The sequence below is a fragment of the Pholcus phalangioides genome, unplaced genomic scaffold (genome assembly GCF_987345545.1).
Source record: "Pholcus phalangioides strain wild (caught in Gottingen) unplaced genomic scaffold, Ppha-v1.0 ptg000042l_1, whole genome shotgun sequence".
In the NCBI taxonomy this organism is placed as follows: Eukaryota; Metazoa; Arthropoda; class Arachnida; order Araneae; family Pholcidae; genus Pholcus; species Pholcus phalangioides.
Genome location: NW_028301628.1, coordinates 38,136,006 through 38,153,075, shown reverse-complemented (window position 1 = coordinate 38,153,075; position 17,070 = coordinate 38,136,006). Strand labels below are relative to the sequence as shown.

Here is a 17,070-nt window from a genome sequence, read left to right as displayed (position 1 = left end):
AATCGGCTCATGGAAAATTCACTGCTATACAATTCATCAACAGGAAAATTAATTTACGATAGTATATTCTTAAATGAGTAACATAGAGAGGGAACTTAAACTGAGCTTGTTAACTCTTAGTTACTTGGCTGATTCTGCTTTCAATTTACTCACTGTTTCCATTATGTCAGAAAGTGTGTGCGCATCATCCACGTGCTTTCAGTGCTGTCTTAATGCATGGGACCCACCCAGGCACAGCCTGGGGGTCTCAAGTGCAGAAAGGCCTCATGAAAGTGAGATAGGGTTAGATTTTTTTGAGAGTAACATAAATTGGTGAGGTAGAAATTTTTAAATGTCTGGAGGGTTTCATTTTGCTGGGGGGGGGGGGGGGCATAAAATGCTCTTGAGACAGCTCTGCTTGCTCTCCATTACATGCAGTCTGTCATTTGATTATTTGCTCAATTGCTTGCTGTTTCTGTCGCAGTACACATGGTGATGAAATCGTTCCTAGTTAATTTTCCTGCCGATGAATTATTGGTGATGAATTTACTGGGCATTGTTTCAGAATCATTCTTATTATACCTTCCTACAAAAAAAAATAATTTCTAAGTTGTTTCTTGACAGCAAAATAAAAAAAAAACTATTATAATGTTACTCTTATCTGATGAGATGACATGTTTTATTTAAGGTTATGTGAAATTGATCAGATCACATACAATTTTCACACAAAGCTAGAGACTTAACTTTGCACAGCTGTGCACTTAAATCATGTTTTATATGTGCTTGAGATGAATAAGGTGACAAGACCTCTCGCGTGTGTATATTACCCATTTTGTAACACGTGACAAGATACGACAAATAACACTGCCAGATTCATTTATACAATCTACCCTCTTGGTGAGAATGCAGGATATATATTTTTTACTTTGATTTTTCAAAAACCGAACCCAACATCGATGTATCACTACATTGATTCTACTGCTCTGATTCCCAGTCTCTCTGAGGAACATGCCAACACAGGTGAAATTGGTATTTTCACTCATGTTTTTTTCTTGTGTAGCTTCTCTAAGTTTTCCTTCTAAGAATTCGATAAGGGTTTTCTGATGTACTTGCATGATGTTGCATAATGATAGGATTTCAGGGATTTCCTATCATTCTGCTTTCACATTTGATTATTTGAGATCTTAAATAAACTTATTTTATATGAATATATACGTGTTCATACTGTGTAAGAGGGTCTCGTACTATGAGTAGAATCAACTGACTGTTTGTGTAAATCTTTGTTTTTCATCATAGTTTTTTGTTGCTTTAATAGCTTCAAAAAGGGTGAATGCTTTGTCTTTGAAAATGGAATTTCCAGTTTCTAGCTTTGTAGACCATGTTGCCATCTCATGTTCCCCCAATGTACATGCTACAGCTAGAACCCAAAACTGACTAATTCAGAAGGAAGTTCCAATTTCGTTGTAAATTGACTTGGCCAATGTCCGAATTTTGGGCTTTGGTTAACCAGTTCACGAAGTGACTGCGAATCCCTGGCCTATGTCCAAAAAGAAAAGGCATGATTCAGGGTCATCACCAAGTTGCCGTTTTTGTGATGATTGTCCCAAGTTGTGGCTAATCATTTTTTTTTCTTTCAAAGTTTGACAGAAAAACAAGGTCTATATTATATTTTTCTCTCTCGTCACATGGAGCTAATCCAATACAGCTGCTGTATGTAGTCATGTATCACATGTTGGCAATGGAAAAAATTAATTTTGCACCTACCGGACTGCCTTACATCAGCACATTGAGCTTAGGTCAGGTACTTCCAGCCGCTTTACGAATTGGCCAGCCAGATAGAAAAATCACTAGTCATTTCTGAAAATAATACTTTAGCCAAAATTAGGGCCACTTTACAAACTTTGCAGTGCTTCAGACTTCGATCGTAACACATGCTTATCCTGTGTACCACTTGGAATTTTTTACCCATCTGTGAGAAACATTATATTTGACTTGGCTTTGCTATCGTCAGAAATGTCATTTGTTGCTCTAGAAGACCGTTTGCAGGATGATGTGCCTAACCGAATAGTTTCTTTTGAAAGTTTCCTGTAAAGATTTTTTCACTATCAACAATTACATTTCTTTTCAGTCTAGTGAATGAGGTCACTTTTGATTTGTATTCTGTTTGCAAGTTCATAGGTGGCATCCCTGTTCTCCTGTAAGTCTTTGCAGAAAAAAAAAACAGGAATCCTCTTTGTATGCTATCTTTCTTTTTATCCCCACAATAGGTTCTTGGTACCCCACTGCAAATGGATGCGTTGGCTGGTATTATTTGGTACTATGTCATTCATTGACAATTGGAGGTGTTGGTTCCAGCAATGTGCAGAAGTTTAATGTGTTACTCTCTTAATTTTAACAGGTCTAGTGAAGTCTAACAAAAGTTTTAATATTAGTGTACTATTGCAAAAGTTTTCTTAGATAGGCTTTTTATCGGAATCATATAATTTGTTCTATTCTTTAAATTTCTCATATAAGAATATAATTGCATAAATTTATGCAATGAGACATCTTGTCACCTTATTTATCGAATCCCTCTCATGTTTCGCACACAGAGCTATATTGTTGGCTGGAAGTCACGCTTGTGCACATTTTCTTTGTCATACACGCATGGACAAATATTTTATTCCGGGTATTAAACAAAAATGTATGAAAATGAAATCAGTTCTATTCCTTATGCCCAATCGGACAACTCAACAGAACTGTGAATACTGTCTCAAAAAATTAATTTTTAATTTTGGATATTGGTGCTTGTAGCTGTATACCGCTGAACTACTGTATATAGCAATTATCTTTTCTCAATCTAGCATTCTGCTATGCGTCTGTGTCAGAAATTAGGTTTTGCAAAGTAGAAACAAATCATTTAATTTGTTTATTAAAAGTTATTATATTTTCCAAATTAAGCTTCGCTTGTTCATTTTTATTTGCTTAAGTATGCGGGTATATGTGTCTTTTTATCATAGCTCTACAATTTTAGTGATAGAGAATTTATAAACCAGGTGGTACTGGTTTGATTCAACTAACCTTTAAGTAGGAATTTCCATAAGCAATGTGAGATAAATACATGTGTTGATTTTTTAATATTGGCAACAATGCTATAGTGATGCTGTGAAAAGCAGACAGGCCATGTTTATACTGCAAGTAAGTGAAATGCCTACCCTCCATCAAAACAAATTAACTCGCCCTCCCCTTCCATGCGCAGTTATAAAAGAAAAAAAACAGTTGTAAACAAGCTGATCCTGGAATAAAGTTGCAATGTTTTCACTAATGTTGAATGCTCCGGTTGAAATAAAAGTGCTGCAGGTCGTAATGTGTGTGTGTATATACATACAACCATAGGCATGAACTTGTATCTGGCCCATGCCCCTCCCCAACATTCACCACCATCACCATAATAACCTATGGAAATATTTGGTTTGAGAACCCCCGTCCCTAATAATTCTGAGCTCTCCCAATATTTCCAATTGCTTTATGCCTATGTATACAACAATGTCATCAAGGACTACTACTTAACTGTACATGCACCTCATACACATTCCTAATGGGTACATGAACCCGCTTACCACAGACTGCACGAGACTTTCAGTGTATCTTCATTACCTTACTGAGCAGTAGCAAGGTGGGTAAGAGCCAAAGCTGAAGTGCCAATCAACCAAGTGGCGTCATTACAGGTCACCACAAAGAACAACAGTTTGGCAGACCACCTTCACCAGCAATGCATAAGCTATGGTGATTCTCACCTATGATTGGAATAGTGATATCATAAAGCATGCCATTTCCACCAAAGCCATACCGTTAATGCAGATCACTGTTTTTGCAAAACAATCTGTGAGCATCTCTGAGAAGGAAATGACAACACTTGACTTTGTGTGCAACCCACCCATCATTCTGCACGACAATACAAAGCCGTATGCAGCAGGAGCTGTGTCTGATTTGTTCAGCTGCCAGGGGCTGAGAATATGAAGGCCTATAAAATTTAGAACCTTGTATGTATACTATGTAAGTCTACCCAGTAAATAAATAGTTGCCACTACTAAAAAATCAACCTATGTACTTTTTTAGGGTAATCCTAGGAACCATGTAAAAAGGTTGTAGTTAAACAAAAGGCCAACAAAACCATAAAGTTTAATTCGTGTTTTCTGTATGCGACTAACCTCTCCTTTCAGCTGTGTTGTTTTAATTTCTTCTAGTTGAAATGGATTCTGGGGAATAACTGAAATTTAAACTAATGAAACTAGTATCACAGTAGCCACTATGAACATGTGATGCAAAGTTTCGAAACATCAAACAGCTCAGGCAATTCTAAAACTTTCACCCCTAACTGGTGTTGGTTCTAAATGCATGTAACAAAAGTTATTAATTAATGGCAAACCACAAGCAATCATCAACTCTAAATCCAGTGTTGAACTCTTTCTATCCCAATCAGATGAAGCTGACGCTAGCGCAGAGGTTTCGTCGTCATGTGCCCCCGAAACTTTTGAAGAGGAAGCTCCCTTATCACCAGCAAAATCGCCACGACCACCTTCTGTCACTAGACCCGTGTTCTTTACTTACATGAACGATGAAGAGCTCAGTTCTCTGTCGCCGGGATCTCCGAGAACGCAGTACAAACGAATACAACCAAGTGGCAAGTCCCAGTCGCCTGCTAGGCAGCAATTCAAATCTCCTTCTAGGCCCAGCCCACGTAGGAGCAGGGGCAGCAGTTCTGACCTCTCCCCTCAGTCCAGAGGAGACACGCCGAGAAAACTGGTGAAACGATCCAACAGTTTACGTGATGTGAGTTTTATATTTTTCCCAAAAAAGCCTAGAAGTACTAACTGCATGTGGATTTCTTTTGCTCTGATAATTCATTTTTTCTTTATGCTTATTAACATTTTGTGTGCATGCTAACCTGCTACGCCATTCATTTCATTGAATTCGTTATGCCATACACATATGCACTCCAAAATAAAATATTTGAACAATTATAATCAACGGAATCAAGTTGGTAGTTGGGTTTTCATTTTTAAAGACACTCTGCTCATCATGATTCAAGAAATGTATATGTTAAGGTAAATGTGATAAATCCGGTTATTATTTATATTTGCCAACCATTTTTGTAAGTTTGATGAATCTTCCTAAATTTATCACTTTTACCAGTGATCATACATAAAACCCGAGCGTTGTTGGTAAAGATTATAAATCGTACTAAATTCATCACATTTGCCAGTTATTATGCACATAATCCCCAATTTGTATTAGAAAAATATGATAAATGTTGTTAGTCAGTGTCTGAACCTGATATAATAAACTGATTAAACAGATCTTTCTTATTTGACAAATTCTGAAATCAGACCTCAATATAACAAACTCCTATTTAATAAATTTGATGATTCTACCTCAATATAACAAACTTTTATTTTTGACAAATTTTCTGTTTAACAAATTTTCAATTATGAAATCACTATTTTAATTGTTAAATCTTGAAATTCATTAAATGAATTTCACATTCATTATGAAATTTATTAAATGAATTTCACATTCATTATGAAATTTATTAAATGAATTTCATTAATGAATTTCAAGTTCATTGAATTGAATTCATCTTGAAATTCATTAAATTAATGACATTTTCAGAGTCCAACTATATCAAATATCCGATTCATTTGGGAATTTTTTCATATTTATAAAATTCACCAATTACACTAAGGTATTACGCATAATCAATGGTAAAAGTGATATTTTTAGTATTTATCGAATATACCAACAACACTTGGATATTGTACACAATACCCTGTACAGTGCTTTCTGATATCACAAATCATCTTCTCAGGGCCCCGGGGCAGACTTTTCCATGGGGGGCCCCTCCTGAAAGGGTTATTATGCAAAATAAATGGAATCCCTTTGTTGGGGCCCTCCATTCAGCTCGAGGCCCACGGGCAGTGCCAGTTTTCCCTAGCCTAGTGATGGTCCTGAACCTTCCTAAATGCATTGATATGCATTTATAGCATTTTTTAACGTTATTGACATGACTGTGCAAAGAAATAGAACTCCTTTTATTAAAATTTCAGCTGGAAATGCTTTATTCCCGTTCTTGAAATAGCTTTCTTTTGATAATCACCAAGGTTCATCCCTAGCTTCATTCAGCTACATGTGATTTTCTTAAGTGAATTTCTGGATGAATTTCACATGCCTGATGTATTGTTCCAGATTATGTCTCAAGCACTCGATGGCAAAGCAACTTCATGGGCAACACAGATTTATTTTTATAGAACAGCTATATATACACATATTCACAAGCAGTGAATTTTGACAAATAGTGTGCATTTTTACAAATTAAGACGTAGTTTTCTGACTAAAATTCAACAAACTGCTCTTAGTTTCACACAAGTGGTGGCACTATATAATAATAATGGTAATGTGATCACCACATATTCCCAAGAGATCTTTACGATCTGTCCAGGGAATTTGTTAGTGTGATAGTAGACATCCATGCCCGAACCGCGATTCAAACTCAGACCTGCACAGTTAGAAGCTAGCTCCCAAACCACTGGACTGCCAGGTGCAAATGTTCAGGGAAACAAAACTATCTGGAATAATTTTGATGGTTCTCGCATGATCCTTACACTTCTCTTGGCACTATGACATTGTCAAATCATTGTCGCCAGACTTGCCAACTTTATTGTCAATTTGGCGAAATTTATAGAGAAATAGATTAATGGTTATTTACAGGCAAAAAATGACATAATACATGATAAAAAAATTACTGTTCAAACACATAATTTTCTTAACAGTATGTACTGCTATAATACATAATACACATAATAGCCACATCAAAATGAAGGTTCAGTTGCAGTATCTGGAGAAGACATTGATATGAAATTCTTATCACTACTTTACAGCTGCGATATGACATTTTCAGTAGATAAATCTAACATTGCTAAGATTTTTAAAAATAACAATCAAATTATGATGGCATAATTTTTCCATTAATTATGACTAAATAATAAATTATACTATTGTTTAACAAAATGGTTTTCCGATTGTTTATGTACAAGCATTAATTTAAATTTTTTTTTTCTCCATTCACACAGGCACCTAACCAATCGAAAACATCCGAGGGATCAAAAGAAAAGGTCCAAAATGGAAACATCACCTCAACAAACCTGATTGTAACTGACAGTTTAGTTTCATCCGCAAGCAGTGAGAACTCTGTGTTTGAACATTGTCTCTTCGAAGAACAAAGCGAAGAGATGTGCATCTCTCTGAAGATGCTCGAGGAACATAGGACTGCTGATTACATTCTTGACGTCTCTAGTCTATCTTGTAATTCCCAAGGCGAGTGGATAAACGAACCGGCAGATGCGAGCAGTATCAGCGGCAGCTCTCGCATGGCGGAAAGTTGTACAGTCGATCCAGAATATATTGATCCGAAAAGTTATTATCACATGACTTTTCCAGTCAAGGATTCTGTTCAAGACGTTGATGCAGCTGATGACCCGAGGAGAGAAGCCAACGATACAAAAAGTGAGAGCTTACAAGGTGTTTGTGATGGGCACTTTTCTTTGAATGAATGAGGATATTTGTGATCGATAGATTTGAATATTGTGATTTTTAATTGATCTTTGTGAAGAAAGCAGAAGCTATACATTAATAGTCTTCTTCGTTGATTGATTTTGACACGATTATGTTATTTTAACTTTAATTCACGAGTTGTTTTTTTTTTAATTTTAAAGTTTAATATCGACTTTTAACATTCGTTGTAATTTTTAAAATTATACAAGAATTTACGATTTTTTTTCATCTCGGGACTGAATATTCAACTCTCTCTTTATATATATATTATATATATAAGTTTTATCTCTTTTTCTTTTCAATTTTTCGAACGGGTAGTATTAGTATGTATAATTTAATTGCGCCTTCCTTCAATTAGAAATCTATCTACATTTTAAAAAAAAAATAGTTATATAGGAGAATTTCCGTGATTTTCTAACAAATGCATTTTCTTCAGAGCATCGATGCCACAGTACAGTGTAATACCCTCGACATTTGAAACATGCACCATGTCACAAGCGAGAAATAACCAGCCAATATGTCTGCTTCCAGAACATAGATGGCCACACTTGGCAAGCAAACGCAGCAAGCATTCCACAGGAACCAACTTCACGTTAGGTTAACAACACATACACGCACATTCCAACATGTACCCATTTGTTAGAAATTCCATAGAGGAATGCAGACGAGGTACATGCAGTTTAGTAGTAGTAGTAGAAACCTCATAAGCAGATCTGCTTACGTAAAATACGGGGTTATGAGCAAAGTAGGGGTTATGGTAACATTCTTGTAATCCCCTGTAAAGCTTTTTATTAGTATGAAAAACATCCATAATTGTTTATTCCTTTCTCATTCATTGAATGTTGCAATTGAAAATCACAACCACGTCATTTGCTGTCATGAAAAAAAATTTTCCAATAACCATATAATGAGAAAGCACACATTGATTTTGGGCTGTTTCTTTCCCTCTACAAAAATTTCATGGGGATTTGCTGAGCCCCAAATTTGGCAATTGTGCTTGCTTACTCTGTTGGACACGTATCTGGAAAAAAAAAACAGTATCTTTTTTGGAGAGAGGAAATCAGGCCCAGTCTCGAAGAGAGTTGACATCTTCACAAAACAATTTGTCCCTGTTTGTCCTGTACTGACACCATTTTCCTCATTATTAGCTCATATTAATGACAGCATGCCTAATGATGGTTTCAGAAAATTTATCTTCAAGCTCCTAGAATTGTGCAGCCAATTTTTTCCTAATATCACCCTATGCGACATTACTGATTTTCAATCACTGTTTGAAATTAGGGACATTCGATTTGGCCACCCTGTATGTAATAAGGTGTTGGCATTAAAGTTCTAGTTTTACGAGATTATAGAAGGATATTTTTGCAGGCACTCATTAATTTATTGTGCACAATATGCAGAAAATCTTTGGACGAAAATGTTTTTGTCAGAAAATTGCTGAAGTTATAGAAATACTCTTTCAAATCGTACAGGCCTAGATTTAATTTCGAAAGTGACTAAAATTCTCTTCTAAATATATATTTTACACCTGAGACATACCAATTCCATCAATTATATTCATTCCAGAGAGTAGGATATACACAGTATATATTCGTATAAATGTAAATTTTCCATTGTAATTTGAAAATAAAACACTAGAAAAGCTATTAAAAAGTTGAACGACATTGTGTGTTGGAAAAAAATAACCATTTTTAAATTCCAATAACCATAAAGATGTGTTTATATAAGGAAAATATTCATATATATATATATATATATATATATATATATATATAAATGTGAATTCTCGTAGCGTGTGAAAAAAATTTGTCTATTATCGTGGAAAACTTGCCTGTGATTACATATTATATAATTGATATGATTCTAGTCAAGACATGGCTGAATGTTATGAGAAAAGGGGGAAAATTAATTTTAAATATTATTTCATTGTGACTACAGGGATTTTTTTATGGGGAAGGGGGGAGAGAAAGCTCTAAATGTTTAAAAATATGTAAAAAATATTCACACAGTGGTGTCTCGTAATTCAATAATAATCAGTTGTAAAATTTGTGCTGAATTACATAGAGTTTCGGGGCAATGCTATGCAGTTTCATGCATGCGTAGTCTCATGGAATTCAGGCATTCGATTATGTGATGCCACTGTGTATGAAGAAACTAACGTCCAGGAGATTTTTAAGAACAATTATATTTGTATATATTATATGGTTTTAGAGAGAGAAATGAATTTCAAAACACAGTAGGCTCTCGCTAGTCCGTCACATATCAGATCAGGATGTGACAGATTACTGGAAGTTAGTTGAGAAAGCCCATTCAAATAACATAAATGTCTGTGCACAGACATGCATTGATGTTTTCCTCTTCTACCCTCGGGGGAAAAAAAAAACCTGTCTAAAAATGTCGGATTTACTGGACAGGCCGGATTATCACGAGTCTACTGTAGAGTGATTTGATTTTGGAGGTAAAACATCGTTAGCGTTTATTCGAATGAAGTTTTACCATAGTTTGCACTCGTATGTATTTTTTAGTGATATTCTCTTGGATACTGTCTTGATTGTTTTATGTATATTAACATAATTAAAAAAAGTGACTGACACAATATTTAAAGTACATCAAGAAATATAATCAGCAGTCTCGCTCATTTCTGAATAGGAAGCTATACAGATATACAGTAGCACCATAATGCATTATTTACATGCATGTTAGGTTCATTTCATGAAATGCAATATAATTTAACCATAGCCACTTCTCTCTATGGTTATAAATTGCCTCTGTGGTGATGAATCATTGCGTACAGCTAATGAGTACATAAATGATGCATAAAATTATAGTGCATTTATAGATGCATTTATACACTTGATACATACAATTTCAACAGCTTTCATCAAATCGGAGTAATATAAGGATGCAACTTGATTTTAAGTCAGAATTTGTAAAATCTGTATTCCTTGGTTAGGAACAAGATATTTTGTAATGTCTTGGTCACAAAGTCATGCCCGAGGATGGCTCTTTAGTAAGTCTCAATGTGTGACACTATTCTCTTCCAAGTATTGTACATTATCTAGAACATGATTCAGAGTGCAAAACTAGCATCTGGCATTAAATGTAATGGCCTGGATCTCAACCACAGGTACATGTGGCTCCCAAACAGCTACTGGTACAGCCTAATGAGTGATTGCAATGTAATTATGACTAGATTTTGAGTGACTTTTGCACTAAAAAGTAAGGGGAATAGCTCAGCTAATTTAAAAAAACAACTTATAATGGTGAATTTGGTGTCACACTGAGCTCTTGTGCTTTCATCAGCTAACATCTGTATTTTGAATGTAGCTCTCAAAACAGTTTTCTTCTTCTAATGTGATCCAGAAAACCTAGAAGGTTAGACATCACGCTTTTAAGATGGTGGATGTTATTGCTTAAATGTTTCAAATAGCATTCTGATGTTGACATATTTTAAAGATAGTTTCCCGAATCATGAAACTCATGTTTTCAAAGTTTATAACAATAATTTCTTTTGGTCCGTTACAAAACATTAACATCGTATACAATGACTGGATTATTTCTCAGTGAAAGGAATATGGCCGAATAATTTTTGTTTTTGTTTTTGAGATGATGAAAAATGAATCGGAAGATATCAATTTCATTATTATTACAGTAGACTACATATCTTTATCAAACTTTTATCCTATCTTAGACGTACATGTGTTGTATCATTTAAACACATATATATGTAAGTACATTATGGACTGCCAAAATACAGTGAAACAAATATTCTTTTTCATTCAAAAGAAATAACATTTCTCGCTGTATATGTGATAGCTAACGAACACAATAACTTTTTTAATATTTCCCTGTTTCTATACAGATATTCTATATTCGTTTATTGCAGGAATAGTGTTCAGAAGCTTGTATTAGATAATATATGTTAAAGCGAGGGGGGGATGGGAAAGTTAGATAATTGTGTATACATCTAAGGACAGTATTATAGGAATTGCACAAAAATAAAAATATGCATAAAGCAGATAACTAGTATCTCATAGCTGTGTTAGTGTTATATACCTCCGCAACATGGTGCTAGTGTTGTTGTTATAGATGGAAATTTTTCTACACGGGTCGTATTTCATAACATTTTACAGGGCCATTAAATTTAGACATGATATACGAGATATCTACGACCATTAAAAGAACCTGTCCAAAATACAGTTTTTCTGACAGGAGTCAGTCAAAGCACTCGGAAAAAACTATTTCTCAATATTTTGAATCGAAAGAGCTCAGATTCACGAAAATTAATTTTTACAGAGAGATATTTGAACTAATAACATCCTAAGGATGATGATACACAAAGGATTTTTGCCGTTCGATTACTGTATATTGATGGTAGGATGTGATCAAAAATGATTTTTAAATACAACTAAAGAACAACTTTTAAGAGGCTAATTGCTAATATTTAAGAAAGAGGCTAATCAACCTTTATCGAGAAGACTTGGCTATGAAAGTTCCAAAAATAACACACCTTCTGCCTTGAGTTCACATTTTCATTCGAACTAAATCAAGCAGACATATTAGATTAATTCAGACATGTACGTTTCTGTTAAGATTATAGACAATTTTAGTCTAAAATCTCCTTGTATGTCCATATTTATGTACTTTGATTGCTTTTCTTATCTGACAAGAAAAGAAATGTGTTAATAATAAAGTCGGGTTAATTATGTTGACTTCATAATGGAATGTGTAAAGCCATGAAAGTGAATTTATTAATTTAACTGATATAATTACTTTCACTGTATTTGAGACAATATTTTAATTTGTTATGTTTTAGTAACAAATGCAATAATAGTTCAAAGGATGTACACGGCTGGTTTTCGTCATTATACTGATTTTGTATTTCTGTATTCTAATAGCGCCATCTATATCTCCTGATAGTCTGGATTTGCAGGGCCAGATCTTTGACGCTCCTACATAGGTCTATGTCTGATTCACAATACAGATCTATGCCTCCCAAGATAGATCTATATCGTGCATGTGATATAAATCTGTCTTTCAATATATATATATCTGTCTCCTAAGATCTACATCAGATTCACAATATAGATCTGTGTCCTTCAATATAGATCTTTGTCACATTCATGATAGATCTATTTATCTCTGCCTTTTTTTAAAAAAAATCGATATCATGGCCTGATATTGATCAATATTCAAAACTGAAATTTTATGATATAGATCTTTGTGCTACTAGGGTAGCTTTCGGGACATGGAGCTTTAGTCCAGAGTATATTTTTCAGAACATTATTTACTATAAACCTAACCATGATAGGTTTCTCCAGCGGAAGTTGATAGTAGCAGAATTGTCTCTAGCTAGCCAATCGCATTACAGACAGGCTTATTCTGGCCTTTGCACAGAGCTGAAGATGTCTTTAGTAGATGTAGACATTCGGTTCGAAGGTATTCAGTAAATATTTGGAGACAAAATTCTTGTTGAGGACAGCTCTATAGCCCGTAAGCTACCACAAAAGGGGTCAGAAGGAGGTATTCATTCTTAAGTTTGTTTAGCAGGTTGATTCCCAGCCGCTATATCTGCAGAATGGGTTACCTTTCGAGGACCAGTTTATTGGGTTCATATAAGGCTTTTTTTTTGCATTGTATAACAATTGATGAACAATGATAACAATTGCTACCACATTGTGGTCTACTTTTCCAGATTGTAACAAGGCAGTGGGTGTAAATTTTAAAATTGAGGGACACTTCATTGATATTTTAGGCTTCAAGTCTTGTTTTGTTGCGACGAGACATCAGTATATCGTAATATACAGGGAGGATGAGAAATCCTTGACATCAATTAATTTACATAAAAAGGTGTGATTTGCATTAAAATATTTGTCATGGCCTTTAGTTTTTTAAATTAAAGTTGAAATTTTACTCACAGGTGGCACTGCAAAACAAACTCTATCATATAAAATGCAAAATAAACACAGCATAATTGTTTTTGACAATTTGCGTAGCATAAAAGTACATTTTAACATGAGCACCTTTTCACCAGTGTAGTCACCCAAGCTCAAAAAAGATGTTCATATATCGAAATGTGACAGTTTTATGTTGCGCACAAATTGTCTTAAATATTAGTTATGCTCTGCTTGTGCTGTATTCGATGTGTTACGTTGAGTTTTTCATTTTAAAGTGCCATCTGTGAGTGAAATTTTTCAAAAAAAAAATCTACGCCATGATAAGTATTTTGGCGCAAACCGCACCTTTTTATGTCAATTAGCAGGGGTCTATCCAGCCAAAATTTTGGTCCGTTTTTCAGACCTTCAAAAAATTCTGGATCTGAAAAATGGACCTTTTCACAAAATAAATGAACGAAATCATATAAATTTGGCATTTAATTTCTAATAAGGTAAATTAATTAACTAGATTATTTGCAGCCTCGTTGGGCATTTTGTCTGTTGTGACGTTGCTTTGGTATTTCACTTCACACGAAATTACTAATTTTTCTCAAAATTAATGATCCTTTTCACAAAAGCAACGAAAATTTTCATAAAAACAGGACCTTATTCAGTCGACAAACTCCTGATTGGTTGATCCGTTATTAATTTTTAAAATGTATCCAGGACTTCTTGCATGCGCAGGTCCATCATTTGGGAAGGGGGGAAATCTAGGTGGACAATTGCCACCCCCCCCACTCCTGGCTTTTACAAAGAAATATATACATATATTCAGTATAAATTTTTTGGCTCCCCCACCCCCTCTTCCAGCGGAAAAAGTTGAAATGGCCTGACTTCTCGTCCACTCTGTAATTATATTGACAACATATATTATATAGGCTAGTTTCAATCCGCTTTTCTCGATTATGATCAGTTACCAGTTAGTTCTGTTCCTGAGTAACATCAATTTTATTTTTCTCGGTCGCTTTGCAATAGCTATTATTACTGTGTATTGTTCCAGACTCTGCCGGAAGAGATCTCTGCAACGGGATGAGTCCAGTGGCAAAGAGTTCTGGCGTTCATTCAGCTATTACTGTGTCCATTGAAAACGTATTTGTCGATTAAAATAACTACAAATCTTGAGTATAAGATTTTCCTTTCGGACATTGAAATCATATACTTAGTTTGAACTCGTTTGGAAAGATGGACGCTATGTTTTTCTTTTAAGTTCATGTCACATAATCTGTTAACATAGTCGCACATTTTTATATGTATAAACACATCCGTGGATTACTTTTTCCGAATCAAATGATGGGTCACATTTTACTTTAAAAGTTTAGTTTTAGGTAAATGTAGATCACCACACACAAGATGGCCGTGTGGTGGCGTTATATAGTTGTGTTTCTTGGTCTAAGGGATCACCAAAGAGACATTTTGTTGATTTATTAGTAAATGAATATGCTACTAGTTGGATGTCGCATGATAGTATTTACGGTGTAATAATAGAAAGTTGTGTTTCGATGGTGGGTTGAAGTATGTGAAGAATGAATAGTGTTCTCAACGGAGGATATTTTCTTGATGTCCGATGTATTTGCGGTGAAGATTCGTTTTCTGTCTGAATTATGGATGTTATATTCGAGAGCTTTTTTCGTGATGTGATTGATGAGCGAGTGTGTGAATGTGTGATGATGACCACGCGAGTGCTTGGAAAGCTTTTTTCATGTATATAATATTATAATGGAGCAGCGAATGTGATTTTTCCTTTTTTTTTTGTCATTTGATGCTGCGTAAGAGGTTCAAGGTGTATATTTATTGTTCATTAAAAAGAATTGTTAATAAAATGTTATATACGCAGTTTGATTGTGAGCCTCGTTTTCTGTTGTCTTTTCCATGACTTGATGTCGTTCTCACTTGTTGCAGAAGCAGAGATGATGGATCTTGATGTTACAATGAACGTAGGGCTTGGCAGGACAGGGTCAATGATTTGGCATGCGAGCTGGTCTCCCAGCAAACCTTGAACATGACTCACATGACATGAAAATCGACGCATTTACCATCTTCACTTCAAAATGGGGGAGATAGATGGATATTTTCGACAATGTTCCCCCCCCCCCCGATTGTGGAGCTGATAAATGCTATACTTTCTATCCCCAACACAATTTAAAAAAACCTAGTTTCCCGTTATTTATGCTGTACGCAATAATATTATACTACCTAGAAGACAAAAAAACCACCGTCTCTCCCCTTCCGTTATCAGACTTGGAACAAAAGCTCACTCCGCCTACTGGCAGTTGATTGACATGACGGGAGGGGGGTGAGAAAGGAAAATGCTATCGGGAACAGAAATCTTTACAACGGTAATTTGGGCTCGTCAATGCCGAAATGAGAGGGTTATAGAACTCGAGATGTTTGGGGATTGCCAAAATAAGGCGGATCAAATTAGACGACATATCTGGGGATTTTGTGCTGCTGTAAGGGTTAACTAATATCAAAATTTTTGAAAATTAAAGAAAATCCTCGAAATTGAAGATTAATGAAAAGAAATCGGAAAATTTATGAAATGATTAACGGGAAGAATTTGAATCTCTGTAGCTACGCAGCAGGAAACCGGACCAGAAGGGACTTAAAAATTAACCATTTATATTATTACTCCAATATTACACGGGTAACATTCTTCTGGATCATTTTTTTTTTTTTTTGGTAGCTCACATGCTTACACAATGTTTTCGTCACTCACTAACCTGGTCCCTTAATCCCTTGGTTCTACTCCCATGTTCAGACGCTCCCTGGCCTAAATCCCTCGATCTCCGGGTCATTATTTTGGCCACTCACTGACTGTAGATCAATCTTTTGGTCACTTACTGTCGTAGCCTTAGCTCTTTGGGTCACTCGTTTGGTCATTCACATGATCACACCTTTTGGTCACTCACTGATCTGGTCCCTTGATTTCCAGGTCACTCCTGTCCTCGTCCCTCGCTCAATCACTGACTGGTTCTTCGCTTTCTTGGCAGGGCCGGGCTGAAGAATTTCGCGGCCCCGTGCAAGAAAATTTTTGCGGCCGCTCCACAAAAATTCTGTTGTCGCTCTCCACTCCCCGACTTACAAACTTTTCGAGCTACGATCTTGAATGGGAATTTTTTTTTTTTTAATAAAGAAAACGCATTATTTCAGCAACCCGTTGATAGTTTGGATCGTAATCAAACGCTATCCATTGAGAAGGAACTGCATTTTAATTAATTTGTCAAAATTCATAAATGATTAATAATACACTGAAGAGCCAAAAAAACTGGTAAATCTGCCTAATATCATGTAGGGCCCCTGCGAGCACGCAGAAGTGCCGCAACACGACGTGGCATGGACTCGACTAATGTCTGAAGTAGTGCTGGAGGTAACTGACACCATGAATCCATAGTCGTAAGAGGGGGGTGGAGATCTCTTCTGAACAGCACGTTGCAAGGCATCCCAGATATGTTCAATAATGTTCATGTCTGGGGATTTTGGTGGCCAGCGGAAGTGTCTAAAGTCAGAAGAGTGTTCTTGGAGCCACTTTGTAGCAATTCTGGACGTGTGGGGTGTCGCATTGTCC

At 35.6% G+C, this 17,070-nt stretch overlaps 1 protein-coding gene across 6 annotated transcripts in view; it reads left to right on the top strand.

Annotated features, from left to right (window-relative positions):
* LOC149065001 (uncharacterized) overlaps nucleotides 1–15,338 on the top strand; it is a 145,776-nt gene extending 130,438 nt beyond the window's left edge. For 5 of the 6 annotated variants that reach the window (XM_089254925.1, XM_089254924.1, XM_089254928.1 and 2 more), the window contains 2 exons: nucleotides 4,442–4,791; nucleotides 7,089–15,338. In XM_089254925.1, coding sequence (XP_089111051.1) covers nucleotides 4,442–4,791; nucleotides 7,089–7,571 — 833 coding nt within the window. In that variant the 3' untranslated portion in view covers nucleotides 7,572–15,338. The remainder of the gene's footprint in view (nucleotides 1–4,441; nucleotides 4,792–7,088) is intronic. The other variant, XM_089254929.1, reaches the window with a different exon arrangement.
* The last annotated feature ends 1,732 nt before the right edge of the window (nucleotides 15,339–17,070 follow it).